At 42.1% G+C, this 26923-nt stretch overlaps 1 protein-coding gene across 1 annotated transcript; it reads right to left on the bottom strand.

The window, feature by feature from the left end:
- Positions 1 to 342: 342 nt before the first annotated feature.
- On the bottom strand, positions 343 to 2418 carry LOC127925438 (piezo-type mechanosensitive ion channel component 2-like; the record flags this gene model as incomplete). The annotated part of the gene is made up of 3 exons (XM_052510309.1): positions 343 to 449; positions 790 to 953; positions 2329 to 2418. Coding segments are annotated over 3 exons (361 nt in total), but the record flags the coding sequence as incomplete, so codon positions are not given.
- Between the last annotated feature and the right edge of the window lie 24505 nt (positions 2419 to 26923).

The following is a 26923-nucleotide window of genomic DNA, read 5'->3' as shown; positions in this document are numbered from 1 at the left end:
AGTTGTTTTATTTCCTCTCATGGAAAATAGTCTATTTATGGCCCCCATTGCCATTAGTTGAGGCATATTGTAGTATTGTCTTATTTCATTCCAGCAAATCAGTACACTATCTCGTCTGTATATTTCTGATGTTTTGGGGTTCATCAATCAGTCAAACAATTAACTAATCAATCAATGAATTAATCAATCGAGGGCCTTAAATAGAGACAGAAAAGGACTGAGGTCTGGATGGAACGTTGACGTTTGTTTTGGGTCGTCTGGAGCCCAGGTGCAGTATGGGAATCCTCTGAGAGTTCTGGTCAAGGACACAACAGTCAATCAGAGCGGAGAAAGAAGGAGTGGTCAACCTACTGGAGGCGTGGTCAACCCAAGGCCGCCACCACTGCCTTTTTTAGTCTTGGCTGTTTCTTTCTCTTTCACTTTCTCTTTCTCTCTTTCTCGCTCTGCTCCTAAAATAAAAATGGTTTCACATGTAGATCAATTATGCTTTATATTGCAAAAATATTTCTTCATTCAGACTTTGTGCAAGTTAAATGGTATTTCAAAAAATAAAAAAAAAAAAAAATAAAAATATATATATATATATATCTTCATGAAGCTTTGTGACCACAACATTGTTTGCAGTAATGATGTCATAATGATCGGGATCGTATGAAAATCTATTCCAGGGTTGAATAAACGTTCCATGAGAACTAACCAACACCCAGTCTATATTGATTAGCCATTCCACCTAGTTTTAACATCAGTACTCCTAGAGAGACGTTAAGAGCCTTCATCATGATACGGTACCATCATCCTCTTCCTCCTGCTCCTGTGGCTGGATGGGGTTATCTCTGTCCCCAGATTCCTGCGGCTGGATGGGGTTCTCTCTGTCCCCAGATTCCTGGGCCAGGCTCAACATCTTTTTCTTCCCACTCTTAAACTTCTCCTGGCGCTGCTTTATACGGTCCATCCTGAGAGGGAGAGAGACAGAGACAGAAAGATGATGAATGACAACACTCAGTTTTATCTATCAAGAGAAAGCAGACAAGGATTCTCTCTCTTCTTCCATGTTTCTAGAACAATATTGAAAGAAAGAAAGTACTATTTGGACCATTTGGCCTGTTAGAGGCTGGATAAAGATTAGATTAATAGATAAAGGTTTAAATGGAAGGTTAATAGATAAAGGTTTAAAGGGAAGGTTAATAAGTAAAGGCTGGATAAAGACTAGATTAATAGATAAAGGTTTAAATGGAAGGTTAATAGATAAAGGTTTAAAGGGAAGGTTAATAAGTAAAGGCTGGATAAAGGTTAGGTTAACAGATAAAGGTTTAAATGGAAGGTTAATAAGTAAAGGCTGGATAAAGGTTAGTAGATAAAGATTTAAAGGGAAGGTTAATAAGTAAAGGCTGGATAAAGGTTAGTAGATAAAGGTTTAAATGGAAGGTTAATAGATACAGGTTTAAATGGAAAGTTAATAGATACAGGTTTAAAGGGAAGGTTAATAGATACAGGTTAGTAGATAAAGGTTTAAAGGGAAGGTTAATAGATACAGGTTAATAGATACAGGTTTAAAGGGAAGGTTAATAGATAAATGTTGGATAAAGGTTTAAAGGGAAGGTTAGTAGATAAAGGTTTAAAGGGAAGGTTAATAGATACAGGTTAATAGATACAGGTTTAAAGGGAAGGTTAATAGATAAATGTTGGATAAAGGTTTAAAGGGAAGGTTAATAGATAAAGATTTAAAGGGAAGGTTAATAAGTAAAGCCTGGATAAAGGTTAGTAGATAAAGATTTAAAGGGAAGGTTAATAAGTAAAGGCTGGATAAAGTTTAATAGATACAGGTTTAAAGGGAAGGTTAATAAGTAAAGGCTGGATAAAGGTTAATAGATAAAGGTTTAAAGGGAAGGTTAATAAGTAAAGGCTGGATAAAGTTTAGGTTAACAGATAAAGGTTTAAATGGAAGGTTAATAGATACAGGTTTAAAGGGAAGGTTAATAAGTAAAGGCTGGATAAAGTTTAGGTTAACAGATAAAGGTTTAAAGGGAAGGTTAATAGATACAGATTTAAAGGGAAGGTTATAAGTAAAGGCTGGATAAAGGTTAATAGATAAAGGTTTAAAGGGAAGGTTAATAAGTAAAGGCTGGATAAAGGTTAGTAGATAAAGGTTTAAATGGAAGGTTAATAGATAAAGGTTTAAAGGGAAGGTTAATAAGTAAAGGCTGGATAAAGGTTAGGTTAACAGATAAAGGTTTAAAGGGAAGGTTAATAAGTAAATGCTGGATAAAGGTTAACAGATACAGATTTAAAGGGAAGGGTCATATCAAGCAGACAGCTGTTGTGACTTACTGTCTCTTCAGCTGCTCCATAGACTTGTTCTCTTCCTCCAGTCTGGCTCTCACTGCCTTCACTATAGTAGCCTGGAACAATTCAGCCCCTCTGAAACACACACATAGATAATCACATCAAAGATACATTACCATATCACAGATACATTACATAATCACAGATACATTACATTATCACAGGTACATCATCACATCACAACTATACTACCATATCGCAGGTACATTACCATATCACAGGTACATTACCATATCACATACATTACATTATCACAGATACATTACATTATCACAGGTACATCATGACATCACAGGTACATTACCATACCACACACACATTACCATATCACAGATACATTACCATACCAGAGCAACATTACCATATTAGAGGTACATTACCATACCACACACACATTACCATATCACAGACACATTACCATATCACAGATACATTACCATACCAGAGCAACATTACCATATTAGAGGTACATTACCATATCACAGACACATTACCATATCAAAGAGACATTACCATACCAGAGCAACATTACCATATTAGAGGTACATTACCATATCACAGACACATTACCATATCACAGATACATTACCATACCAGAGCAACATTACCATATTAGAGGTACATTACCATATCACAGACACATTACCATATCACAGATACATTACCATACCAGAGCAACATTACCATATTAGAGGTACATTACCATATCACAGACACATTACCATATCACAGATACATTACCATACCAGAGCAACATTACCATATTAGAGCAACATTACCATATCACATATATATTACCATATCACAGATACATGATCATCACAGCGACAGCGGCAGCGGAGTGAGAACACGCTGGTGTAATGAGTAACCTGGTGTAATGTGATGAGTAACCTGATGTAACCTGGTGTAATGAGAAACCTGGTGTAATGAGTAACCTGGTGTGATGAGTAACCTGGTGTAATGAGTAACCTGGTGTAACCTGGTGTGATGAGTAACCTGGTGTAATGAGTAACCTGGTGTGATGAGTAACCTGGTGTAATAAGTAACCTGGTGTGATGAGTAACCTGGTGTGATGAGTAACCTGGTGTAACCTGGTGTGATGAGTAACCTGGTGTAATGAGTAACCTGGTGTAACCTGGTGTAATGAGTAACCTGGTGTAATGAGTAACCTGGTGTGATGTGAGTAACCTTCTGTGATGAGTAACCTGGTGTAACCTGGTGTGATGAGTAACCTGGTGTAATGAGTAACCTGGTGTAATGAGTAACCTGGTGTAACCTGGTGTAATGAGTAACCTGGTGTGACCTGGTGTGATGAGTAACATGGTGTAATGAGTAACCTGGTGTAATGAGGAACCTGGTGTAACCTGGTGTAATGAGTAACCTGGTGTAACCTGGTGTAATGAGTAACCTGGTCTCAACTGGTGTATTGAGTAACCTGGTGTGACCTGGTGTGAAGAGTAACCTGAGTGTAATGAGTGATGAGTAACCTGGTGTAACCTGGTGTAACCTGGTGTAATGAGTAACCTGGTGTAACCTGGTGTAATGAGGAACCTGGTGTAACCTGGTGTGATGAGTAACATGGTGTGATGAGTAACCTAGTGTAATGAGTAACCTGGTGCAAAGAGTAACCTGGTGTAATGGGTAACCTAGTGTAATGAGTAACCTGGTGTAATGAGTAACCTGGTGTAATGAGTAACCTGGTGTGATGAGTAAGCTGGTATAATGAGTAACCTGGTGTAACCTGGTGTAATGAGTAACCTGATGTAACCTGGTGTAATGAGTAACCTGGAGTAACCTGGTGTAATGAGTAACCTGGTGTGATGAGTAACCTGGTGTGATGCGTAACCTGGTGTAATGAGTAACCTGGTGTAATGAGTAACCTGGTGTAACCTGGTGTAATGAGTAACATGGTGTAATGAGTAACCTGGTGTAACCTGGTGTAATGTGTAACCTGGTGTAATGAGTAACCTGGTGTAACCTGGTGTAATGAGTAACCTGGTGTAATGAGGAACCTGGTGTAACCTGGTGTAATGAGTAACCTGGTGTAACCTGGTGTAATGAGTAACCTGGTGCAAAGTGTAACCTGGTGTAACCTGGTGTAATGAGTAACCTGGTGTGATGAGTAACCTGGTGTAATGAGTAACCTGGTGCAAAGAGTAACCTGGTGTAATGAGTAACCTAGTGTAATGAGTAACCTGGTGTAATTTGTAACCTGGTGTAACCTGGTGTAATGAGTAACCTGGTGTAACCTGGTGTAATGAGTAACCTGGTGTGATGAGTAACCTGGTGTAATGAGTAACCTGGTGTAATGAGTAACCTGGTGTAATCAGTAACCTGGTGTGATGAGTAACCTGGTGTAATGAGTAACCTGGTGTAATCAGTAACCTGGTGTAATGAGTAATCTGGTGTAATGAGTAACCTGGTGTGATGAGTAACCTGGTGTAATGAGTAACCTGGTGTAATGAGTAACCTGGCGTACTGAGTAACCTGGTGTAATGAGTAACCTGGTGTAACCTTGTGTAATTAGTAACATGGTGTAACCTGGTGTAATGACTAACCTGGTGTAACCTGGTGTAATGAGTAACCTTGTGTAATGAGTAACCTGGTGTAATGACTAACCTGGTGTAACCTGGTGTAATGAGAAACTTGGTGTAATGAATAACCTGGTGTAATGAGTAACCTGGTGTGATAGGTAACCTGGTGTAACCTGGTGTAATGAGTAACCTGGTGCAATGAGTAACCTGGTGTAATGAGTAACCTGGTGTGATAGGTAACCTGGTGTAACCTGGTGTAATGAGCAACCTGGTGTAACCTGGTGTAATGACTAACCTGGTGTAACCTGGTGTAATGACTAACCTGGTGTAATGAGTAACCTGGTGTAACCTGGTGTAATGAGTAACCTGGTGTAATTAGTAACCTGGTGTGATGAGTAACCTGGTGTAATGAGTAACCTGGTGTAACCTGGTGTGATGAGTAACCTGGTGTAATGAGTAACCTGGTGTAACCTGGTGAAATGAGTAACCTGGTGTAACCTGGTGTAACCTGGTGTAATGTGTAACCTGGTGTAATGAGTAACCTGGTGTAACCTTGTGTAATTAGTAACATGGTGTAACCTGGTGTAATGACTAACCTGGTGTAACCTGGTGTAATGAGTAACCTGGTGTAACCTTGTGTAACGAGTAACCTGATGTAACCTGGTGTTATGAGTAACCTGGTGTAACCTGGTGTAATGAGTAACCTGGTGTAACCTGGTTTAAAGAGTAACATGGTGTAACCTGGTGTAACCTGGTGTGATGAGTAACCTGGTGTAATGAGTAACCTGGTGTAACCTGGTGTAATCTGATGTAAAGAGTAACCTGGTGTAATGAGTAACCTGGTGTAACCTGGTGTAAAGAGTAACCTGGTGTAACCTGGTGTGATGAGTAACCTGGTGTAACCTGGTGTAATGAGTAACCTGGTGTAACCTGGTGTGATGAGTAACCTGGTGTAACCTGGTGTAATGAGTAACCTGGTGTAACCTGGTGTAATGAGTAACCTGGTGTAATGAGTAACCTGGTGTAATGAGTAACCTGGTGTAATGAGTAACCTGGTGTAATGAGTAACCTGGTGTAATGAGTAACCTGGTGTAACCTGGTGTAATGAGTAACCTGGTGTAATGAGTAACCTGGTGTGATGAGTAACCTGGTGTAATGAGTAACCTGGTGTAATGAGTAACCTGGTGAAATTAGTAACCTAGTGTAATGAGTAACCTGGTGTAATGAGTAACCTGGTGTAATAAGTAACCTGGTGTAACCTGGTGTAATGAGTAACCTGGTGTAACCTGGTGTGATGAGTAACCTGTTGTAACCTGGTGTACGAAGCAACCTGGTGTAACCTGGTGTAATGAGTAACCTGGTGTAACCTTGTGTAACGAGTAACCTGGTGTAACCTGGTGTTATGAGTAACCTGGTGTAACCTGGTTTAACGAGTAACCTGGTGTAACCTGGTGTAAAGAGTAACCTGGTGTAATGAGTAACCTGGTGTAATGAGTAACCTGGTGTAATGAGTAACCTGGTGTAACCTGGTGTAATGAGTAACCTGGTGTAATGAGTAACCTGGTGTAATGAGTAACCTGGTGTAACCTGGTGTAATGAGTAACCTGGTGTAATGAGTAACCTGGTGTGATGTGAGTAACCTGGTGTGATGAGTAACCTGGTGTAACCTGGTGTGATGAGTAACCTGGTGTGATGAGTAACCTGGTGTAATGAGTAACCTGGTGTAACCTGGTGTAATGAGTAACCTGGTGTGACCTGGTGTGATGAGTAACATGGTGTAATGAGTAACCTGGTGTAATGAGGAACCTGGTGTAACCTGGTGTAATGAGTAACCTGGTGTAACCTGGTGTAATGAGTAACCTGGTCTCAACTGGTGTATTGAGTAACCTGGTGTGACCTGGTGTGAAGAGTAACCTGAGTGTAATGAGTGATGAGTAACCTGGTGTAACCTGGTGTAACCTGGTGTAATGAGTAACCTGGTGTAACCTGGTGTAATGAGGAACCTGGTGTAACCTGGTGTGATGAGTAACATGGTGTGATGAGTAACCTAGTGTAATGAGTAACCTGGTGCAAAGAGTAACCTGGTGTAATGGGTAACCTAGTGTAATGAGTAACCTGGTGTAATGAGTAACCTGGTGTAATGAGTAACCTGGTGTGATGAGTAAGCTGGTATAATGAGTAACCTGGTGTAACCTGGTGTAATGAGTAACCTGATGTAACCTGGTGTAATGAGTAACCTGGAGTAACCTGGTGTAATGAGTAACCTGGTGTGATGAGTAACCTGGTGTGATGCGTAACCTGGTGTAATGAGTAACCTGGTGTAATGAGTAACCTGGTGTAACCTGGTGTAATGAGTAACCTGGTGTAATGAGTAACCTGGTGTAACCTGGTGTAATGAGTAACCTGGTGTAATGAGTAACCTGGTGTAACCTGGTGTAATGTGTAACCTGGTGTAATGAGTAACCTGGTGTAATGAGGAACCTGGTGTAACCTGGTGTAATGAGTAACCTGGTGCAAAGTGTAACCTGGTGTAACCTGGTGTAATGAGTAACCTGGTGTGATGAGTAACCTGGTGTAATGAGTAACCTGGTGCAAAGAGTAACCTGGTGTAATGAGTAACCTAGTGTAATGAGTAACCTGGTGTAATTTGTAACCTGGTGTAACCTGGTGTAATGAGTAACCTGGTGTAACCTGGTGTAATGAGTAACCTGGTGTGATGAGTAACCTGGTGTAATGAGTAACCTGGTGTAATGAGTAACCTGGTGTAATCAGTAACCTGGTGTGATGAGTAACCTGGTGTAATGAGTAACCTGGTGTAATCAGTAACCTGGTGTAATGAGTAATCTGGTGTAATGAGTAACCTGGTGTGATGAGTAACCTGGTGTAATGAGTAACCTGGTGTAATGAGTAACCTGGCGTACTGAGTAACCTGGTGTAATGAGTAACCTGGTGTAACCTTGTGTAATTAGTAACATGGTGTAACCTGGTGTAATGACTAACCTGGTGTAACCTGGTGTAATGAGTAACCTTGTGTAATGAGTAACCTGGTGTAATGACTAACCTGGTGTAACCTGGTGTAATGAGAAACTTGGTGTAATGAATAACCTGGTGTAATGAGTAACCTGGTGTGATAGGTAACCTGGTGTAACCTGGTGTAATGAGTAACCTGGTGCAATGAGTAACCTGGTGTAATGAGTAACCTGGTGTGATAGGTAACCTGGTGTAACCTGGTGTAATGAGCAACCTGGTGTAACCTGGTGTAATGACTAACCTGGTGTAACCTGGTGTAATGACTAACCTGGTGTAATGAGTAACCTGGTGTAACCTGGTGTAATGAGTAACCTGGTGTAATTAGTAACCTGGTGTGATGAGTAACCTGGTGTAATGAGTAACCTGGTGTAACCTGGTGTGATGAGTAACCTGGTGTAATGAGTAACCTGGTGTAACCTGGTGAAATGAGTAACCTGGTAACCTGGTGTAACCTGGTGTAACCTGGTGTAATGTGTAACCTGGTGTAATGAGTAACCTGGTGTAACCTTGTGTAATTAGTAACATGGTGTAACCTGGTGTAATGACTAACCTGGTGTAACCTGGTGTAATGAGTAACCTTGTGTAATGAGTAACCTGGTGTAATGACTAACCTGGTGTAACCTGGTGTAATGAGTAACCTTGTGTAATGAGTAACCTGGTGTAATGACTAACCTGGTGTAACCTGGTGTAATGAGTAACCTGGTGTAACCTGGTGTAACCTGGTGTAATGTGTAACCTGGTGTAATGAGTAACCTGGTGTAACCTGGTGTAATGAGTAAGCTGGTGTAATGAGTAACCTGGTGTAACCTGGTGTAAAGAGTAACCTGGTGTAACCTGGTGTCATGAGTAACCTGGTGTAACCTGGTGTAATGAGTAACCTGGTGTAACCTGGTGTGATGAGTAACCTGGTGTAACCTGGTGTAATGAGTAACCTGGTGTAACCTGGTGTAATGAGTAACCTGGTGTAATGAGTAACCTGGTGTAAAGAGCAACCTGGTGTGATGAGTAACCTGGTGTAACCTGGTGTAATGAGTAACCTGGTGTAACCTGGTGTAATGAGTAACCTGGTGTAATGAGTAACCTGTGATGAGTAACCTGGTGTAATGAGTAACCTGGTGTAACCTGGTGTAATGAGTAACCTGGTGTAATGAGTAACCTGGTGTGACCTGGTGTAATGAGTAACCTGGTGTAACCTGGTGTAATGAGTAACCTGGTGTAACCTGGTGTAATGAGTAACCTGGTGTAATGAGTAACCTGGTGTAATGAGTAACCTGGTGTAATGAGTAACCTGGTGTAATGAGTAACCTGGTGTGATAGGTAACCTGGTGTAACCTGGTGTAATGAGTAACCTGGTGTAACCTGATGTAATGACTAACCTGGTGTAACCTGGTGTAATGAGTAACCTGGTGTAATGAGTAACCTGGTGTAACCTGGTGTAATGAGTAACCTGGTGTAATTAGTAACCTGGTGTGATGAGTAACCTGGTGTAATGAGTAACCTGGTGTAACCTGGTGTGATGAGTAACCTGGTGTAATGAGTAACCTGGTGTGACCTGGTGTAATGAGTAAGCTGGTGTAATGAGTAACCTGGTGTAACCTGGTGTAATGAGTAACCTGGTGTAATGAGTAACCTGGTGTAACCTGGTGTAATGAGTAACCTGGTGTAATGAGTAACCTGGTGTAATGTGTAACCTGGTGTAAAGAGTAACCTGGTGTAACCTGGTGTCATGAGTAACCTGGTGTAACCTGATGTAATGAGTAACCTGGTGTAATGAGTAACCTGGTGTAACCTGGTGTAATGAGTAACCTGGTGTAATGAGTAACCTGGTGTGATACGTAACCTGGTGTAACCTGGTGTAATGAGTAACCTGGTGTAATGAGTAACCTGGTGTAATGAGTAACCTGGTGTAACCTTGTGTAATGAGTAACCTGGTGTAACCTGGTGTAATGAGTAACCTGGTGTAACCTGGTGTAATAAGTAACCTGGTGTAATGAGTAACCTGGTGTGATGAGTAACCTGGTGTAACCTGGTGTAATGAGTAACCTGGTGTAATGAGTAACCTGGTGTAATGAGTAACCTGGTGTAACCTGGTGTAATGAGTAACCTGGTGTGATGAGTAACCTGGTGTGATGAGTAACCTGGTGTAACCTGGTGTAATGAGTAACCTGGTGTGATGAGTAACCTGGTGTAATGAGTAACCTGGTGTAATGAGTAACCTGGTGTAATGAGTAACCTGGTGTAATGAGTAACCTGGTGTAATGAGTAACCTGGTGTAATGCGTAACCTGGTGTAATGAGTAACCTGGTGTAATGAGTAACCTGGTGTAATGAGTAACCTGGTGTAACCTGGTGTAATGAGTAACCTGGTGTGATGAGTAACCTGGTGTAATGAGTAACCTGGTGTAATGAGTAACCTGGTGTAACCTGGTGTAATGAGTAACCTGGTGTAACCTGGTGTAACCTGGTGTAATGAGTAACCTTGTGTAATAAGTAACCTGGTGTAATGAGTAACCTGGTCTAAACCTGGTGTAATGAGTAACCTGGGTGTAATGAGTGATGAGTCACCTGGTGTCTTGAGTAACCTGGTGTGACCTGGTGTGATGAGTAACCTGAGTGTAATTAATGATGAGTAACTTGGTATAACCTGGTGTAATGAGTAACCTGGTGTAACCTTGTGTAATGAGTAACCTGGTGTTACCTGGTGTAATGAGTAACCTGCTGTGATGAGTAACCTGGTGTAATGAGTAACCTGGTGAAATGAGTAACCTGGTGTAATGAGTAACCTGGTGTGATGAGTAACTTGGTGTAATTAGTAACCTGGTGTAATGAGTAACTTGGTGTAACCTAGTGTAATGAGTAACCTGGTGTAATAAGCAACCTGGTGTAATGAGTAACCTGGTGTAACCTGGTGTAATGAGTAACCTGGTGTAATGAGTAACCTGGTTTAACCTAGTGTAATGAGTAACCTGGTGTGATGAGTAACCTGGTGTAATGAGTAACCTGGTGTAATGAGTAACCTGGTGTAATGAGTAACCTGGTGTAATGAGTAACCTGGTGTAACCTGGTGTAATGAGTAACCTGGTGTAATGAGTAACCTGGTGTAACCTGGTGTAATGAGTAACCTGGTGTAATGCGCAACCTGGTGTAACCTGGTGTAATGAGTAACCTGGTGTAATAAGTAACCTGGTGTAACCTGGTGTAATGAGTAACCTGGTGTAATGAGTAACCTGGTGTAACCTGGTGTAATGAGTAACCTGGTGTAATGCGCAACCTGGTGTAACCTGGTGTAATGAGTAACCTGGTGTAATGAGTAACTTGGTGTAACCTAGTGTAATGAGTAACCTGGTGTAACCTGGTGTAATGAGTAACCTGGTGTAAAATGGTGTAATGAGTAAACTGGTATAAACCTGGTGTAATGAGTAACCTGAGTGTAATGAGTGATGAGTCACCTGGTGTCTTGAGTAACCTGGTGTAAAATGGTGTAATGAGTAAACTGGTATAAACCTGGAGTGATGAGTAACTTGGTGTAACCTGGTGTAATGAGTAACCTGGTGTAACCTGGTGTAATGAGTAACCTGGTGTGATGAGTAACCTGGTGTAACCTAGTGTAATGAGTAACCTGGTGTAACCTTGTGTAATGAGTAACCTGGTGTAACCTGGTGTGATGAGTAACCTGGTGTAATGAGTAACCTGGTGTAACCGGGTGTAATGAGTAACCTGGTGTAATGAGTAACCTGGTGTAAAGAGTAACCTGGTGTAATGAGTAACCTGGTGTAATGAGTAACCTGGTGTAACCTGGTGTAATGAGTAACCTGGTGTAACCTGGTGTAATGAGTAACCTGGTGTAATGAGTAACCTGGTGTAATGAGTAACCTGGTGTAACCTGGTGTAATGAGTAACCTGGTCTAATCTGGTGTAATGAGTAACCTGAGTGTAATGAGTGATGAGTCACCTGGTGTCTTGAGTAACCTGGTGTGACCTGGTGTGATGAGTAACCTGAGTGTAATGAGTGATGAGTAACCTGGTGTAATGAGTAACCTGGTGTAACCTGGTGTAATGAGTAACCTGGTGTAACCTGGTGTAATGAGTAACCTGGTGTGATGAGTAACCTGGTGTAATGAGTAACCTGGTGTAATGAGTAACCTGGTGTAATGAGTAACCTGGTGTGATGAGTAACTTGGTGTAATTAGTAACCTGGTGTAATGAGTAACTTGGTGTAACCTAGTGTAATGAGTAACCTGGTGTAATAAGCAACCTGGTGTAATGAGTAACCTGGTGTAACCTGGTGTAATGAGTAACCTGGTGTAATGAGTAACCTGGTTTAACCTAGTGTAATGAGTAACCTGGTGTGATGAGTAACCTGGTGTAATGAGTAACCTGGTGTAATGAGTAACCTGGTGTAATGAGTAACCTGGTGTAATGAGTAACCTGGTGTAACCTGGTGTAATGAGTAACCTGGTGTAATGAGTAACCTGGTGTAACCTGGTGTAATGAGTAACCTGGTGTAATGCGCAACCTGGTGTAACCTGGTGTAATGAGTAACCTGGTGTAATAAGTAACCTGGTGTTACCTGGTGTAATGAGTAACCTGCTGTGATGAGTAACCTGGTGTAATGAGTAACCTGGTGAAATGAGTAACCTGGTGTAATGAGTAACCTGGTGTGATGAGTAACTTGGTGTAATTAGTAACCTGGTGTAATGAGTAACTTGGTGTAACCTAGTGTAATGAGTAACCTGGTGTAATAAGCAACCTGGTGTAATGAGTAACCTGGTGTAACCTGGTGTAATGAGTAACCTGGTGTAATGAGTAACCTGGTTTAACCTAGTGTAATGAGTAACCTGGTGTGATGAGTAACCTGGTGTAATGAGTAACCTGGTGTAATGAGTAACCTGGTGTAATGAGTAACCTGGTGTAATGAGTAACCTGGTGTAACCTGGTGTAATGAGTAACCTGGTGTAATGAGTAACCTGGTGTAACCTGGTGTAATGAGTAACCTGGTGTAATGCGCAACCTGGTGTAACCTGGTGTAATGAGTAACCTGGTGTAATAAGTAACCTGGTGTAACCTGGTGTAATGAGTAACCTGGTGTAATGAGTAACCTGGTGTAACCTGGTGTAATGAGTAACCTGGTGTAATGCGCAACCTGGTGTAACCTGGTGTAATTAGTAACCTGGTGTAATGAGTAACTTGGTGTAACCTAGTGTAATGAGTAACCTGGTGTAATAAGCAACCTGGTGTAATGAGTAACCTGGTGTAAAATGGTGTAATGAGTAAACTGGTATAAACCTGGTGTAATGATTAACCTGAGTGTAATGAGTGATGAGTCACCTGGTGTCTTGAGTAACCTGGTGTAAAATGGTGTAATGAGTAAACTGGTATAAACCTGGTGTTATGAGTAACCTGAGTGTAATGAGTGATGAGTAACCTGGTGTAACCTGGTGTAATGAGTAACCTGGTCTAATCTGGTGTAATGAGTAACCTGGTGTAACCTGGTGTAATGAGTAACCTGGTCTAATCTGGTGTAATGAGTAACCTGGTGTAACCTGGTGTAATGAGTAACCTGGTGTGACCTGGTGTGATGAGTAACCTGAGTGTAATGAGTGATGAGTAACTTGGTGTAACCTGGTGTAATGAGTAACCTGGTGTAATGAGTAACCTGGTGTAAAGAGTAACCTGGTGTAATGAGTAACCTGGTATAATGAGTAACCTGGTGTAACCTTGTGTAATGAGTAACCTGGTGTAACCTGGTGTAATGAGTAACCTGGTGTGATGAGTAACCTGGTGTAATAAGTAACCTGGTGTAACCTGGTGTAATGAGTAACCTGGTGTAACCTGGTGTAATGAGTAACCTGGTGTGATGAGTAACCTGGTGTAATGAGTAACCTGGTGTAATGAGTAACCTGGTGTAATGCGTAACCTGGTGTAATGAGTAACCTGGTGTAATGAGTAACCTGGTGTAATGAGTAACCTGGTGTAACCTGGTGTAATGAGTAACCTGGTGTGATGAGTAACCTGGTGTAATGAGTAACCTGGTGTAATGAGTAACCTGGTGTAACCTGGTGTAATGAGTAACCTGGTGTAACCTGGTGTAACCTGGTGTAACCTGGTGTAATAAGTAACCTGGTGTAATGAGTAACCTGGTCTAAACCTGGTGTAATGAGTAACCTGAGTGTAATGAGTGATGAGTCACCTGGTGTCTTGAGTAACCTGGTGTGACCTGGTGTGATGAGTAACCTGAGTGTAATTAATGATGAGTAACTTGGTATAACCTGGTGTAATGAGTAACCTGGTGTAACCTTGTGTAATGAGTAACCTGGTGTTACCTGGTGTAATGAGTAACCTGCTGTGATGACTGTTCTGCCTTATTATTATTCGACCATGCTGGTCATTTATGAACATTTGAACATCTTGGTCATGTTCTGTTATAATCTCTACCCGGCACAGCCAGAAGAGGACTGGCCACCCCACATAGCCCGGTTCCTCTCTAGGTTTCTTCCTAGGTTTTGGCCTTTCTAGGGAGTTTTTCCTAGCCACCGTGCTTTTACACCTGCATTGTTTGCTGTTTGGGGTTTAGGCTGGGTTTCTGTACAGCACTTTGAGATATCAGCTGATGTACGAAGGGCTATATAAATAAATTTGATTTGATTTGATTTGATGAGTAACCTGGTGTAATGAGTAACCTGGTGAAATGAGTAACCTGGTGTAATGAGTAACCTGGTGTGATGAGTAACTTGGTGTAATTAGTAACCTGGTGTAATGAGTAACTTGGTGTAACCTAGTGTAATGAGTAACCTGGTGTAATAAGTAACCTGGTGTAATGAGTAACCTGGTGTAACCTGGTGTAATGAGTAACCTGGTGTAATAAGTAACCTGGTGTAATGAGTAACCTGAGTGTAATGAGTAACCTGGTGTAACCTGGTGTAATGAGTAACCTGGTGTAATAAGTAACCTGGTGTAACGAGTAACCTGGTGTAATGTGTAACCTGGTGTAACCTGGTGTGACTTGGTGAGTAACCTGGTGTAACCTGAGTGTAATGATTGATGAGTAACCTGGTGTAACCTGGTGTAATGAGTAACCTGGTGTAATGAGTAACCTGGTGTAATGAGTAACCTGGTGTAACCTGGTGTAATGAGTACCCTGGTGTAACCTGGTGTAATAAGTAACCTGGTGTAATGAGTAACCTGGTGTAACCTGGTGGAATGAGTAACCTGGTGTGATGAGTAACCTGGTGTAATAAGTAACCTGGTGGAATGAGTAACCTGGTGTAATGCGCAACCTGGTGTAACCTGGTGTAACCTGGTGTAATGAGTAACCTGGTGTAATAAGTAACCTGGTGTAATGAGTAACCTGGTGTAACCTGGTGTAATGAGTAACCTGGTGTAATGCGTAACCTGGTGTAATGAGTAACCTGGTGTAATGAGTAACCTGGTGTAATGAGTAACCTGGTATAATGCGTAACCTGGTGTAATGAGTAACCTGGTGTAATGCGCAACCTGGTGTAACCTGGTGTAATGAGTAACCTGGTGTAATGCGTAACCTGGTGTAATGAGTAACCTGGTGTAATGAGTAACCTGGTGTAATGAGTAACCTGGTGTAATGAGTAACCTGGTGTAATAAGTAACCTGGTGTAATGAGTAACCTGGTGTAACCTGGTGTAATGAGTAACCTGGTGTAACCTGGTGTAATGAGTAACCTGGTGTAACCTGGTGTGATGAGTAACCTGGTGTAATGAGTAACCTGGTGTAACCTGGTGTAATGAGTAACCTGGTGTAATGAGTAACCTGAGTGTAATGAGTGATGAGTCACCTGGTGTCTTGAGTAACCTGGTGTGACCTGGTGTGATGAGTAACCTGAGTGTAATGAGTGATGAGTAACCTGGTGTAATGAGTAACCTGGTGTAACCTGGTGTAATGAGTAACCTGGTGTGATGAGTAACCTGGTGTAACCTGGTGTAATGAGTAACCTGGTGTAACCTGGTGTAATGAGTAACCTGGTGTGATGAGTAACCTGGTGTAATAAGTAACCTGGTGTAACCTGGTGTAATGAGTAACCTGGTGTAACCTGGTGTAATGAGTAACCTGGTGTAATGAGTAACCTGGTGTAATGAGTAACCTGGTGTAATGAGTAACCTGGTGTAATGAGTAACCTGGTGTAATGAGTAACCTGGTGTAATGAGTAACCTGGTGTAATGAGTAACCTGGTGTAACCTGGTGTAATGAGTAACCTGGTGTAACGTGTAATGAGTAACCTGGTCTAATCTGGTGTAATGAGTAACCTGAGTGTAATGAGTGATGAGTCACCTGGTGTCTTGAGTAACCTGGTGTGACCTGGTGTGATGAGTAACCTGAGTGTAATGAGTGATGAGTAACCTGGTGTAATGAGTAACCTGGTGTAACCTGGTGTAATGAGTAACCTGGTGTGATGAGTAACCTGGTGTAACCTAGTGTAATGAGTAACCTGGTGTAACCTTGTGTAATGAGTAACCTGGTGTAACCTGGTGTGATGAGTAACCTGGTGTAATGAGTAACCTGGTGTAACCGGGTGTAATGAGTAACCTGGTGTAATGAGTAACCTGGTGTAAAGAGTAACCTGGTGTAATGAGTAACCTGGTATAATGAGTAACCTGGTGTAACCTTGTGTAATGAGTAACCTGGTGTAACCTGGTGTAATGAGTAACCTGGTGTGATGAGTAACCTGGTGTAATAAGTAACCTGGTGTAACCTGGTGTAATGAGTAACCTGGTGTAACCTGGTGTAATGAGTAACCTGGTGTGATGAGTAACCTGGTGTAATGAGTAACCTGGTGTAATGAGTAACCTGGTGTAATGAGTAACCTGGTGTAATGAGTAACCTGGTGTAATGAGTAACCTGGTGTAATGAGTAACCTGGTGTAACCTGGTGTAATGAGTAACCTGGTGTAACCTGGTGTAACCTGGTGTAACCTGGTGTAATAAGTAACCTGGTGTAATGAGTAACCTGGTCTAAACCTGGTGTAATGAGTAACCTGAGTGTAATGAGTGATGAGTCACCTGGTGTCTTGAGTAACCTGGTGTGACCTGGTGTGATGAGTAACCTGAGTGTAATGAGTGATGAGTAACTTGGTATAACCTGGTGTAATGAGTAACCTGGTGTAACCTTGTGTAATGAGTAACCTGGTGTAACCTGGTGTAATGAGTAACCTGCTGTGATGAGTAACCTGGTGTAATGAGTAACCTGGTGAAATGAGTAACCTGGTGTAATGAGTAACCTGGTGTAATGAGTAACTTGGTGTAATTAGTAACCTGGTGTAATGAGTAACTTGGTGTAACCTAGTGTAATGAGTAACCTGGTGTAATAAGTAACCTGGTGTAATGAGTAACCTGGTGTAACCTGGTGTAATGAGTAACCTGGTGTAATGAGTAACCTGGTTTAACCTAGTGTAATGAGTAACCTGGTGTGATGAGTAACCTGGTGTAATGAGTAACCTGGTGTAATGAGTAACCTGGTGTAATGAGTAACCTGGTGTGATGAGTAACCTGGTGTAATGAGTAACCTGGTGTGATGAGTAACCTGGTGTAATGAGTAACCTGGTGTAATGAGTAACCTGGTGTAACCTGGTGTGATGAGTAACCTGGTGTAATGAGTAACCTGGTGTAACCTGGTGTAATGAGTAACCTGGTCTAATCTGGTGTAATGAGTAACCTGAGTGTAATGAGTGATGAGTCACCTGGTGTCTTGAGTAACCTGGTGTGACCTGGTGTGATGAGTAACCTGAGTGTAATGAGTGATGAGTAACCTGGTGTAATGAGTAACCTGGTGTAACCTGGTGTAATGAGTAACCTGGTGTGATGAGTAACCTGGTGTAACCTAGTGTAATGAGTAACCTGGTGTAACCTTGTGTAATGAGTAACCTGGTGTAACCTGGTGTGATGAGTAACCTGGTGTAATGAGTAACCTGGTGTAACCGGGTGTAATGAGTAACCTGGTGTAATGAGTAACCTGGTGTAAAGAGTAACCTGGTGTAATGAGTAACCTGGTATAATGAGTAACCTGGTGTAACCTTGTGTAATGAGTAACCTGGTGTAACCTGGTGTAATGAGTAACCTGGTGTGATGAGTAACCTGGTGTAATAAGTAACCTGGTGTAACCTGGTGTAATGAGTAACCTGGTGTAACCTGGTGTAATGAGTAACCTGGTGTGATGAGTAACCTGGTGTAATGAGTAACCTGGTGTAATGAGTAACCTGGTGTAATGAGTAACCTGGTGTGATGAGTAACCTGGTGTAATGAGTAACCTGGTGTAATGAGTAACCTGGTGTAACCTGGTGTAATGAGTAACCTGGTGTAACCTGGTGTAACCTGGTGTAACCTGGTGTAATAAGTAACCTGGTGTAATGAGTAACCTGGTCTAAACCTGGTGTAATGAGTAACCTGAGTGTAAACCTGGTGTGATGAGTAACCTGAGTGTAATGAGTGATGAGTAACTTGGTATAACCTGGTGTAATGAGTAACCTGGTGTAACCTTGTGTAATGAGTAACCTGGTGTAACCTGGTGTAATGAGTAACCTGCTGTGATGAGTAACCTGGTGTAATGAGTAACCTGGTGAAATGAGTAACCTGGTGTAATGAGTAACCTGGTGTGATGAGTAACCTTGTGTAACCTAGTGTAATGAGTAACCTGGTGTAATAAGTAACCTGGTGTAATGAGTCACCTGGTGTAACCTGGTGTAATGAGTAACCTGGTGTAACCTGGTGTAATTAGTAACCTGGTGTAATGAGTAACTTGGTGTAACCTAGTGTAATGAGTAACCTGGTGTAATAAGTAACCTGTTGTAACCTGGTGTAATGAGTAACCTGGTGTAACCTGGTGTAATGAGTAACCTGGTGTAATGAGTAACCTGGTTTAACCTAGTGTAATGAGTAACCTGGTGTGATGAGTAACCTGGTGTAATGAGTAACCTGGTGTAATGAGTAACCTGGTGTAATGAGTAACCTGGTGTGATGAGTAACCTGGTGTAACCTGGTGTAATGAGTAACCTGGTGTAATGAGTAACCTGGTGTAATAAGTAACCTGGTGTAACCTGGTGTAATGAGTAACCTGGTGTAACCTGGTGTAATGAGTAACTTGGTGTCATGAGTAACCTGGTGTAATGAGTAACCTGGTGTAATGAGTAACCTGGTGTAATGCGTAACCTGGTGTAACCTGGTGTAATGAGTAACCTGGTGTAATGAGTAACCTGGTGTAACCTGGTGTAATGAGTAACCTGGTGTGATGAGTAACCTGGTGTAATGAGTAACCTGGTGTAATGAGTAATCTGGTGTAACCTGGTGTAATGAGTAACCTGGTGTAACCTGGTGTAACCTGGTGTAACCTGGTGTAATAAGTAACCTGGTGTAATGAGTAACCTGGTCTAAACCTGGTGTAATGAGTAACCTGAGTGGAATGAGTGATGAGTCACCTGGTGTCTTGAGTAACCTGGTGTGACCTGGTGTGATGAGTAACCTGAGTGTAATTAATGATGAGTAACTTGGTATAACCTGGTGTAATGAGTAACCTGGTGTAACCTTGTGTAATGAGTAACCTGGTGTTACCTGGTGTAATGAGTAACCTGCTGTGATGAGTAACCTGGTGTAATGAGTAACCTGGTGAAATGAGTAACCTGGTGTAATGAGTAACCTGGTGTGATGAGTAACTTGGTGTAATTAGTAACCTGGTGTAATGAGTAACTTGGTGTAACCTAGTGTAATGAGTAACCTGGTGTAATAAGCAACCTGGTGCAATGAGTAACCTGGTGTAACCTGGTGTAATGAGTAACCTGGTGTAATGAGTAACCTGGTTTAACCTAGTGTAATGAGTAACCTGGTGTGATGAGTAACCTGGTGTAATGAGTAACCTGGTGTAAAGAGTAACCTGGTGTAATGAGTAACCTGGTGTAATGAGTAACCTGGTGTAACCTGGTGTAATGAGTAACCTGGTGTAATGAGTAACCTGGTGTAACCTGGTGTAATGAGTAACCTGGTGTAATGAGTAACCTGGTGTAACCTGGTGTAATGAGTAACCTGGTGTAATAAGTAACCTGGTGTAACCTGGTGTAATGAGTAACCTGGTGTAATGAGTAACCTGGTGTAACCTGGTGCAATGAGTAACATGGTGTTATAAGTAACCTGGTGTAATGAGTAACCTGGTGTAACCTGGTGTAATGAGTAACCTGGTGTAATAAGTAACCTGGTGTAATGAGTAACCTGGTGTAATGCGTAACCTGGTGTAACCTGGTGTAATGAGTAACCTGGTGTAATAAGTAACCTGGTGTAATGAGTAACTTGGTGTAACCTGGTGTAATGAGTAACCTGGTGTGATGAGTAACCTGGTGTAACCTGGTGTAATGAGTAACCTGGTGGAATGAGTAACCTGGTGTAACCTGGTGTAATAAGTAACCTGGTGGAATGAGTAACCTGGTGTAATGAGTAACCTGGTGTAACCTGGTGTAATGAGTACCCTGGTGTAACCTGGTGTAATAAGTAACCTGGTGTAATGAGTAACCTGGTGTAACCTGGTGGAATGAGTAACCTGGTGTGATGAGTAACCTGGTGTAATGCGCAACCTGGTGTAACCTGGTGTAACCTGGTGTAATGAGTAACCTGGTGTAATAAGTAACCTGGTGTAATGAGTAACCTGGTGTAACCTGGTGTAATGAGTAACCTGGTGTAATGCGTAACCTGGTGTAATGAGTAACCTGGTGTAATGAGTAACCTGGTGTAATGAGTAAACTGGTATAATGCGTAACCTGGTGTAATGAGTAACCTGGTGTAATGCGCAACCTGGTGTAACCTGGTGTAATGAGTAACCTGGTGTAATGCGTAACCTAGTGTAATGAGTAACCTGGTGTAATGAGTAACCTGGTGTAATGAGTAACCTGGTGTAATGAGTAATCTGGTGTAATAAGTAACCTGGTGTAATGAGTAACCTGGTGTAACCTGGTGTAATGAGTAACCTTGTGTAACCTGGTGTAATGAGTAACCTGGTGTAACCTGGTGTAATGAGTAACCTGGTGTAATGAGTAACCTGGTGTAATAAGTAACCTGGTGTAATGAGTAACCTGAGTGTAATGAGTGATGAGTCACCTGGTGTCTTGAGTAACCTGGTGTGACTTGGTGTGATGAGTAACCTGAGTGTAATGAGTGATGGGTAACCTGGTGTAACCTGGTGTAATGAGTAACCTGGTGTAATGAGTAACCGGGTGTAAAGAGTAACCTGGTGTAATGAGTAACCTGGTGTAACCTGGTGTAATGAGTAACCTGGTGTAATGAGTAACCTGGTGTAACCTGGTGTAATGAGTAACCTGGTGTAATGAGTAACCTGGTGTAACCTGGTGCAATGAGTAACCTGGTGTTATAAGTAACCTGGTGTAATGAGTAACCTGGTGTAACCTGGTGTAATGAGTAACCTGGTGTAATAAGTAACCTGGTGTAATGAGTAACCTGGTGTAATGCGTAACCTGGTGTAACCTGGTGTAATGAGTAACCTGGTGTAATAAGTAACCTGGTGTAATGAGTAACCTGGTGTAACCTGGTGTAATGAGTAACCTGGTGTGATGAGTAACCTGGTGTAACCTGGTGTAATGAGTAACCTGGTGTAATGAGTAACCTGGTGTAACCTGGTGTAATGAGTAACCTGGTGGAATGAGTAACCTGGTGTAATGAGTAACCTGGTGTAACCTGGTGTAATGAGTACCCTGGTGTAACCTGGTGTAATAAGTAACCTGGTGTAATGAGTAACCTGGTGTAACCTGGTGGAATGAGTAACCTGGTGTAATGAGTAACCTGGTGTAATAAGTAACCTGGTGGAATGAGTAACCTGGTGTAATGCGCAACCTGGTGTAACCTGGTGTAACCTGGTGTAATGAGTAACCTGGTGTAATAAGTAACCTGGTGTAATGAGTAACCTGGTGTAACCTGGTGTAATGAGTAACCTGGTGTAATGCGTAACCTGGTGTAATGAGTAACCTGGTGTAATGAGTAACCTGGTGTAATGAGTAACCTGGTGTAATGCGTAACCTGGTGTAATGAGTAACCTGGTGTAATGCGCAACCTGGTGTAACCTGGTGTAATGAGTAACCTGGTGTAATGCATAACCTGGTGTAATGAGTAACCTGGTGTAATGAGTAACCTGGTGTAACCTGGTGTAATGAGTAACCTGGTGTAATAAGTAACCTGATGGAATGAGAAACCTGGTGTAACCTGGTGTGATGAGTAACCTGGTGTCTTGAGTAACCTGGTGTGACCTGGTGTGATGAGTAACCTGATTGTAATGAGTGATGAGTAACTTGGTGTAACCTGGTGTAATGAGTAACCTGGTGTAACCTGGTGTAATGAGTAACCTGGTGTGATGAGTAACCTGGTGTAACCTAGTGTAATGAGTAACCTGGTGTAACCTTGTGTAATGAGTAACCTGGTGTAACCTGGTGTGATGAGTAACCTGGTGTAATGAGTAACCTGGTGTAACCGGGTGTAATGAGTAACCTGGTGTAATGAGTAACCTGGTGTAAAGAGTAACCTGGTGTAATGAGTAACCTGGTATAATGAGTAACCTGGTGTAACCTTGTGTAATGAGTAACCTGGTGTAACCTGGTGTAATGAGTAACCTGGTGTGATGAGTAACCTGGTGTAATAAGTAACCTGGTGTAACCTGGTGTAATGAGTAACCTGGTGTAACCTGGTGTAATGAGTAACCTGGTGTGATGAGTAACCTGGTGTAATGAGTAACCTGGTGTAATAAGTAACCTGGTGTAATGAGTAACCTGGTGTAATGAGTAACCTGGTGTAATGAGTAACCTGGTGTGATGAGTAACCTTGTGTAACCTGGTGTAATGAGTAACCTGGTGTAACCTGGTGTAACCTGGTGTAACCTGGTGTAATAAGTAACCTGGTGTAATGAGTAACCTGGTGTAATGAGTAACCTGAGTGTAATGAGTGATGAGTCACCTGGTGTCTTGAGTAACCTGGTGTGACTTGGTGTGATGAGTAACCTGAGTGTAATGAGTGATGGGTAACCTGGTGTAACCTGGTGTAAAGAGTCTCCTGGTGTAATGAGTAACCTGGTGTAACCTGGTGTAATGAGTAACCTGGTGTGATGAGTAACCTGGTGTAACCTAGTGTAATGAGTAACCTGGTGTAACCTTGTGTAATGAGTAACCTGGTGTAACCTGGTGTGATGAGTAACCTGGTGTAATGAGTAACCTGGTGTAACCTGGTGTAATGAGTAACCTGGTGTAATGAGTAACCGGGTGTAAAGAGTAACCTGGTGTAATGAGTAACCTGGTATAATGAGTAACCTGGTGTAACCTTGTGTAATGAGTAACCAGGTGTAACCAGGTGTAATGAGTAAACTGGTGTGATGAGTAACCTGGTGTAATAAGTAACCTGGTGTAACCTGGCGTAATGAGTAACCTGGTGTAACCTGGTGTAATGAGTAACCTGGTGTGATGAGTAACCTGGTGTAATGAGTAACCTGGTGTAATGAGTAACCTGGTGTAATGCGTAACCTGGTGTAATGAGTAACCTGGTGTAATGAGTAACCTGGTGTAATGAGTAACCTGGTGTAACCTGGTGTAATGAGTAACCTGGTGTAACCTGGTGTAACCTGGTGTAACCTGGTGTAATGCGTAACCTTGTGTAATAAGTAACCTGGTGTGTAATGAGTAACCTGGTCTAAACCTGGTGTAATGAGTAACCTGAGTGTAATGAGTGATGAGTAACTTGGTATAACCTGGTGTAATGAGTAACCTGGTGTAACCTTGTGTAATGAGTAACCTGGTGTAACCTGGTGTAATGAGTAACCTGCTGTGATGAGTAACCTGGTGTAATGAGTAACCTGGTGAAATGAGTAACCTGGTGTAATGAGTAACCTGGTGTGATGAGTAACTTGGTGTAATTAGTAACCTGGTGTAATGAGTAACTTGGTGTAACCTAGTGTAATGAGTAACCTGGTGTAATAAGTAACCTGTTGTAACCTGGTGTAATGAGTAACCTGGTGTAACCTGGTGTGATGAGTAACCTGGTGTAATGAGTAACCTGGTGTAACCTGGTGTAATGAGTAACCTGGTGTGATGAGTAACCTGGTGTAATGAGTAACCTGGTGTAATGAGTAACCTGGTGTAATGAGTAACCTGGTGTGATGAGTAACCTGGTGTAACCTGGTGTAATGAGTAACCTGGTGTAATGAGTAACCTGGTGTAACCTGGTGTAATGAGTAACCTGGTGTAATGCGCAACCTGGTGTAACCTGGTGTAATGAGTAACCTGGTGTAATAAGTAACCTGGTGTAACCTGGTGTAATGAGTAACCTGGTGTAATGAGTAACCTGGTGTAACCTGGTGTAATGAGTAACCTGGTGTAATAAGTAACCTGGTGTAACCTGGTGTAATGAGTAACCTGGTGTAATGAGTAACCTGGTGTAACCTGGTGTAATGAGTAACCTGGTGTGATGAGTAACCTGGTGTAATGAGTAACCTGGTGTAACCTGATGTAATGAGTAACCTGGTGTAATGAGTAACCTGGTGTAACCGGGTGTAATGAGTAACCTGGTGTAATGAGTAACCTGGTGTAAAGAGTAACCTGGTGTAATGAGTAACCTGGTATAATGAGTAACCTGGTGTAACCTTGTGTAATGAGTAACCTGGTGTAACCTGGTGTAATGAGTAACCTGGTGTGATGAGTAACCTGGTGTAATAAGTAACCTGGTGTAACCTGGTGTAATGAGTAACCTGGTGTAACCTGGTGTAATGAGTAACCTGGTGTGATGAGTAACCTGGTGTAATGAGTAACCTGGTGTAATGAGTAACCTGGTGTAATGAGTAACCTGGTGTAATGAGTAACCTGGTGTAATGAGTAACCTGGTGTAATGAGTAACCTGGTGTAACCTGGTGTAATGAGTAACCTGGTGTAACCTGGTGTAACCTGGTGTAACCTGGTGTAATAAGTAACCTGGTGTAATGAGTAACCTGGTCTAAACCTGGTGTAATGAGTAACCTGAGTGTAATGAGTGATGAGTCACCTGGTGTCTTGAGTAACCTGGTGTGACCTGGTGTGATGAGTAACCTGAGTGTAATGAGTGATGAGTAACCTGGTGTAATGAGTAACCGGGTGTAAAGAGTAACCTGGTGTAATGAGTAACCTGGTGTAACCTGGTGTAATGAGTAACCTGGTGTGATGAGTAACCTGGTGTAACCTAGTGTAATGAGTAACCTGGTGTAACCTTGTGTAATGAGTAACCTGGTGTAACCTGGTGTGATGAGTAACCTGGTGTAATGAGTAACCTGGTGTAACCGGGTGTAATGAGTAACCTGGTGTAATGAGTAACCTGGTGTAAAGAGTAACCTGGTGTAATGAGTAACCTGGTATAATGAGTAACCTGGTGTAACCTTGTGTAATGAGTAACCTGGTGTAACCAGGTGTAATGAGTAAACTGGTGTGATGAGTAACCTGGTGTAATAAGTAACCTGGTGTGTAATGAGTAACCTGGTCTAAACCTGGTGTAATGAGTAACCTGGTGTAATGAGTAACCTGGTGTAATGAGTAACCTGGTGTATTGAGTAACCTGGTGTAACCTGGTGTAATGAGTAACCTGGTGTGATGAGTAACCTGGTGTAATGAGTAACCTGGTGTAACCTGGTGTAATGAGTAACCTGGTGTAACCTGGTGTAACCTGGTGTAACCTGGTGTAATGCGTAACCTTGTGTAATAAGTAACCTGGTGTGTAATGAGTAACCTGGTCTAAACCTGGTGTAATGAGTAACCTGAGTGTAACCTTGTGTAATGAGTAACCTGGTGTAACCTGGTGTAATGAGTAACCTGAGTGTAATGAGTGATGAGTAACTTGGTATAACCTGGTGTAATGAGTAACCTGGTTTAACCTTGTGTAATGAGTAACCTGGTGTAACCTGGTGTAATGAGTAACCTGCTGTGATGAGTAACCTGGTGTAATGAGTAACCTGGTGAAATGAGTAACCTGGTGTAATGAGTAACCTGGTGTGATGAGTAACTTGGTGTAATTAGTAACCTGGTGTAATGAGTAACTTGGTGTAACCTAGTGTAATGAGTAACCTGGTGTAATAAGTAACCTGGTGTAATGAATGGTAACCTGGTGTAACCTGGTGTAATGAGTAACCTGGTGTAATGAGTAACCTGGTTTAACCTAGTGTAATGAGTAACCTGGTGTGATGAGTAACCTGGTGTAATGAGTAACCTGGTGTAATGAGTAACCTGGTGTAATGAGTAACCTGGTGTGATGAGTAACCTGGTGTAACCTGGTGTAATGAGTAACCTGGTGTAATGAGTAACCTGGTGTAACCTGGTGTAATGAGTAACCTGGTGTAATGCGCGACCTGGTGTAACCTGGTGTAATGAGTAACCTGGTGTAATAAGTAACCTGGTGTAACCTGGTGTAATGAGTAACCTGGTGTAATGAGTAACCTGGTGTAACCTGGTGTAATGAGTAACCTGGTGTTATAAGTAACCTGGTGTAATGAGTAACCTGGTGTAACCTGGTGTAATGAGTAACCTGGTGTAATAAGTAACCTGGTGTAATGAGTAACCTGGTGTAATGCGTAACCTGGTGTAACCTGGTGTAATGAGTAACCTGGTGTAATGAGTAACCTGGTGTAACCTGGTGTAATGAGTAACCTGGTGTGATGAGTAACCTGGTGTAACCTGGTGTAATGAGTAACCTGGTGGAATGAGTAACCTGGTGTAACCTGGTGTAATAAGTAACCTGGTGGAATGAGTAACCTGGTGTAATGAGTAACCTGGTGTAACCTGGTGTAATGAGTAACCTGGTGTAACCTGGTGTAATAAGTAACCTGGTGTAATGAGTAACCTGGTGTAACCTGGTGTAATGAGTAACCTGGTGTAATGAGTAACCTGGTGTAACCTGGTGTAATGAGTAACCTGGTGTAATGAGTAACCTGAGTGTAATGAGTGATGAGTCACCTGGTGTCTTGAGTAACCTGGTGTGACCTGGTGTGATGAGTAACCTGAGTGTA

The sequence above is a fragment of the Oncorhynchus keta genome, unplaced genomic scaffold (assembly GCF_023373465.1).
Source record: "Oncorhynchus keta strain PuntledgeMale-10-30-2019 unplaced genomic scaffold, Oket_V2 Un_contig_5572_pilon_pilon, whole genome shotgun sequence".
Taxonomy (NCBI): Eukaryota; Metazoa; Chordata; class Actinopteri; order Salmoniformes; family Salmonidae; genus Oncorhynchus; species Oncorhynchus keta.
Note: the sequence above shows the minus strand (reverse complement) of the source record. Positions and strands in the feature narration are given on the sequence as shown.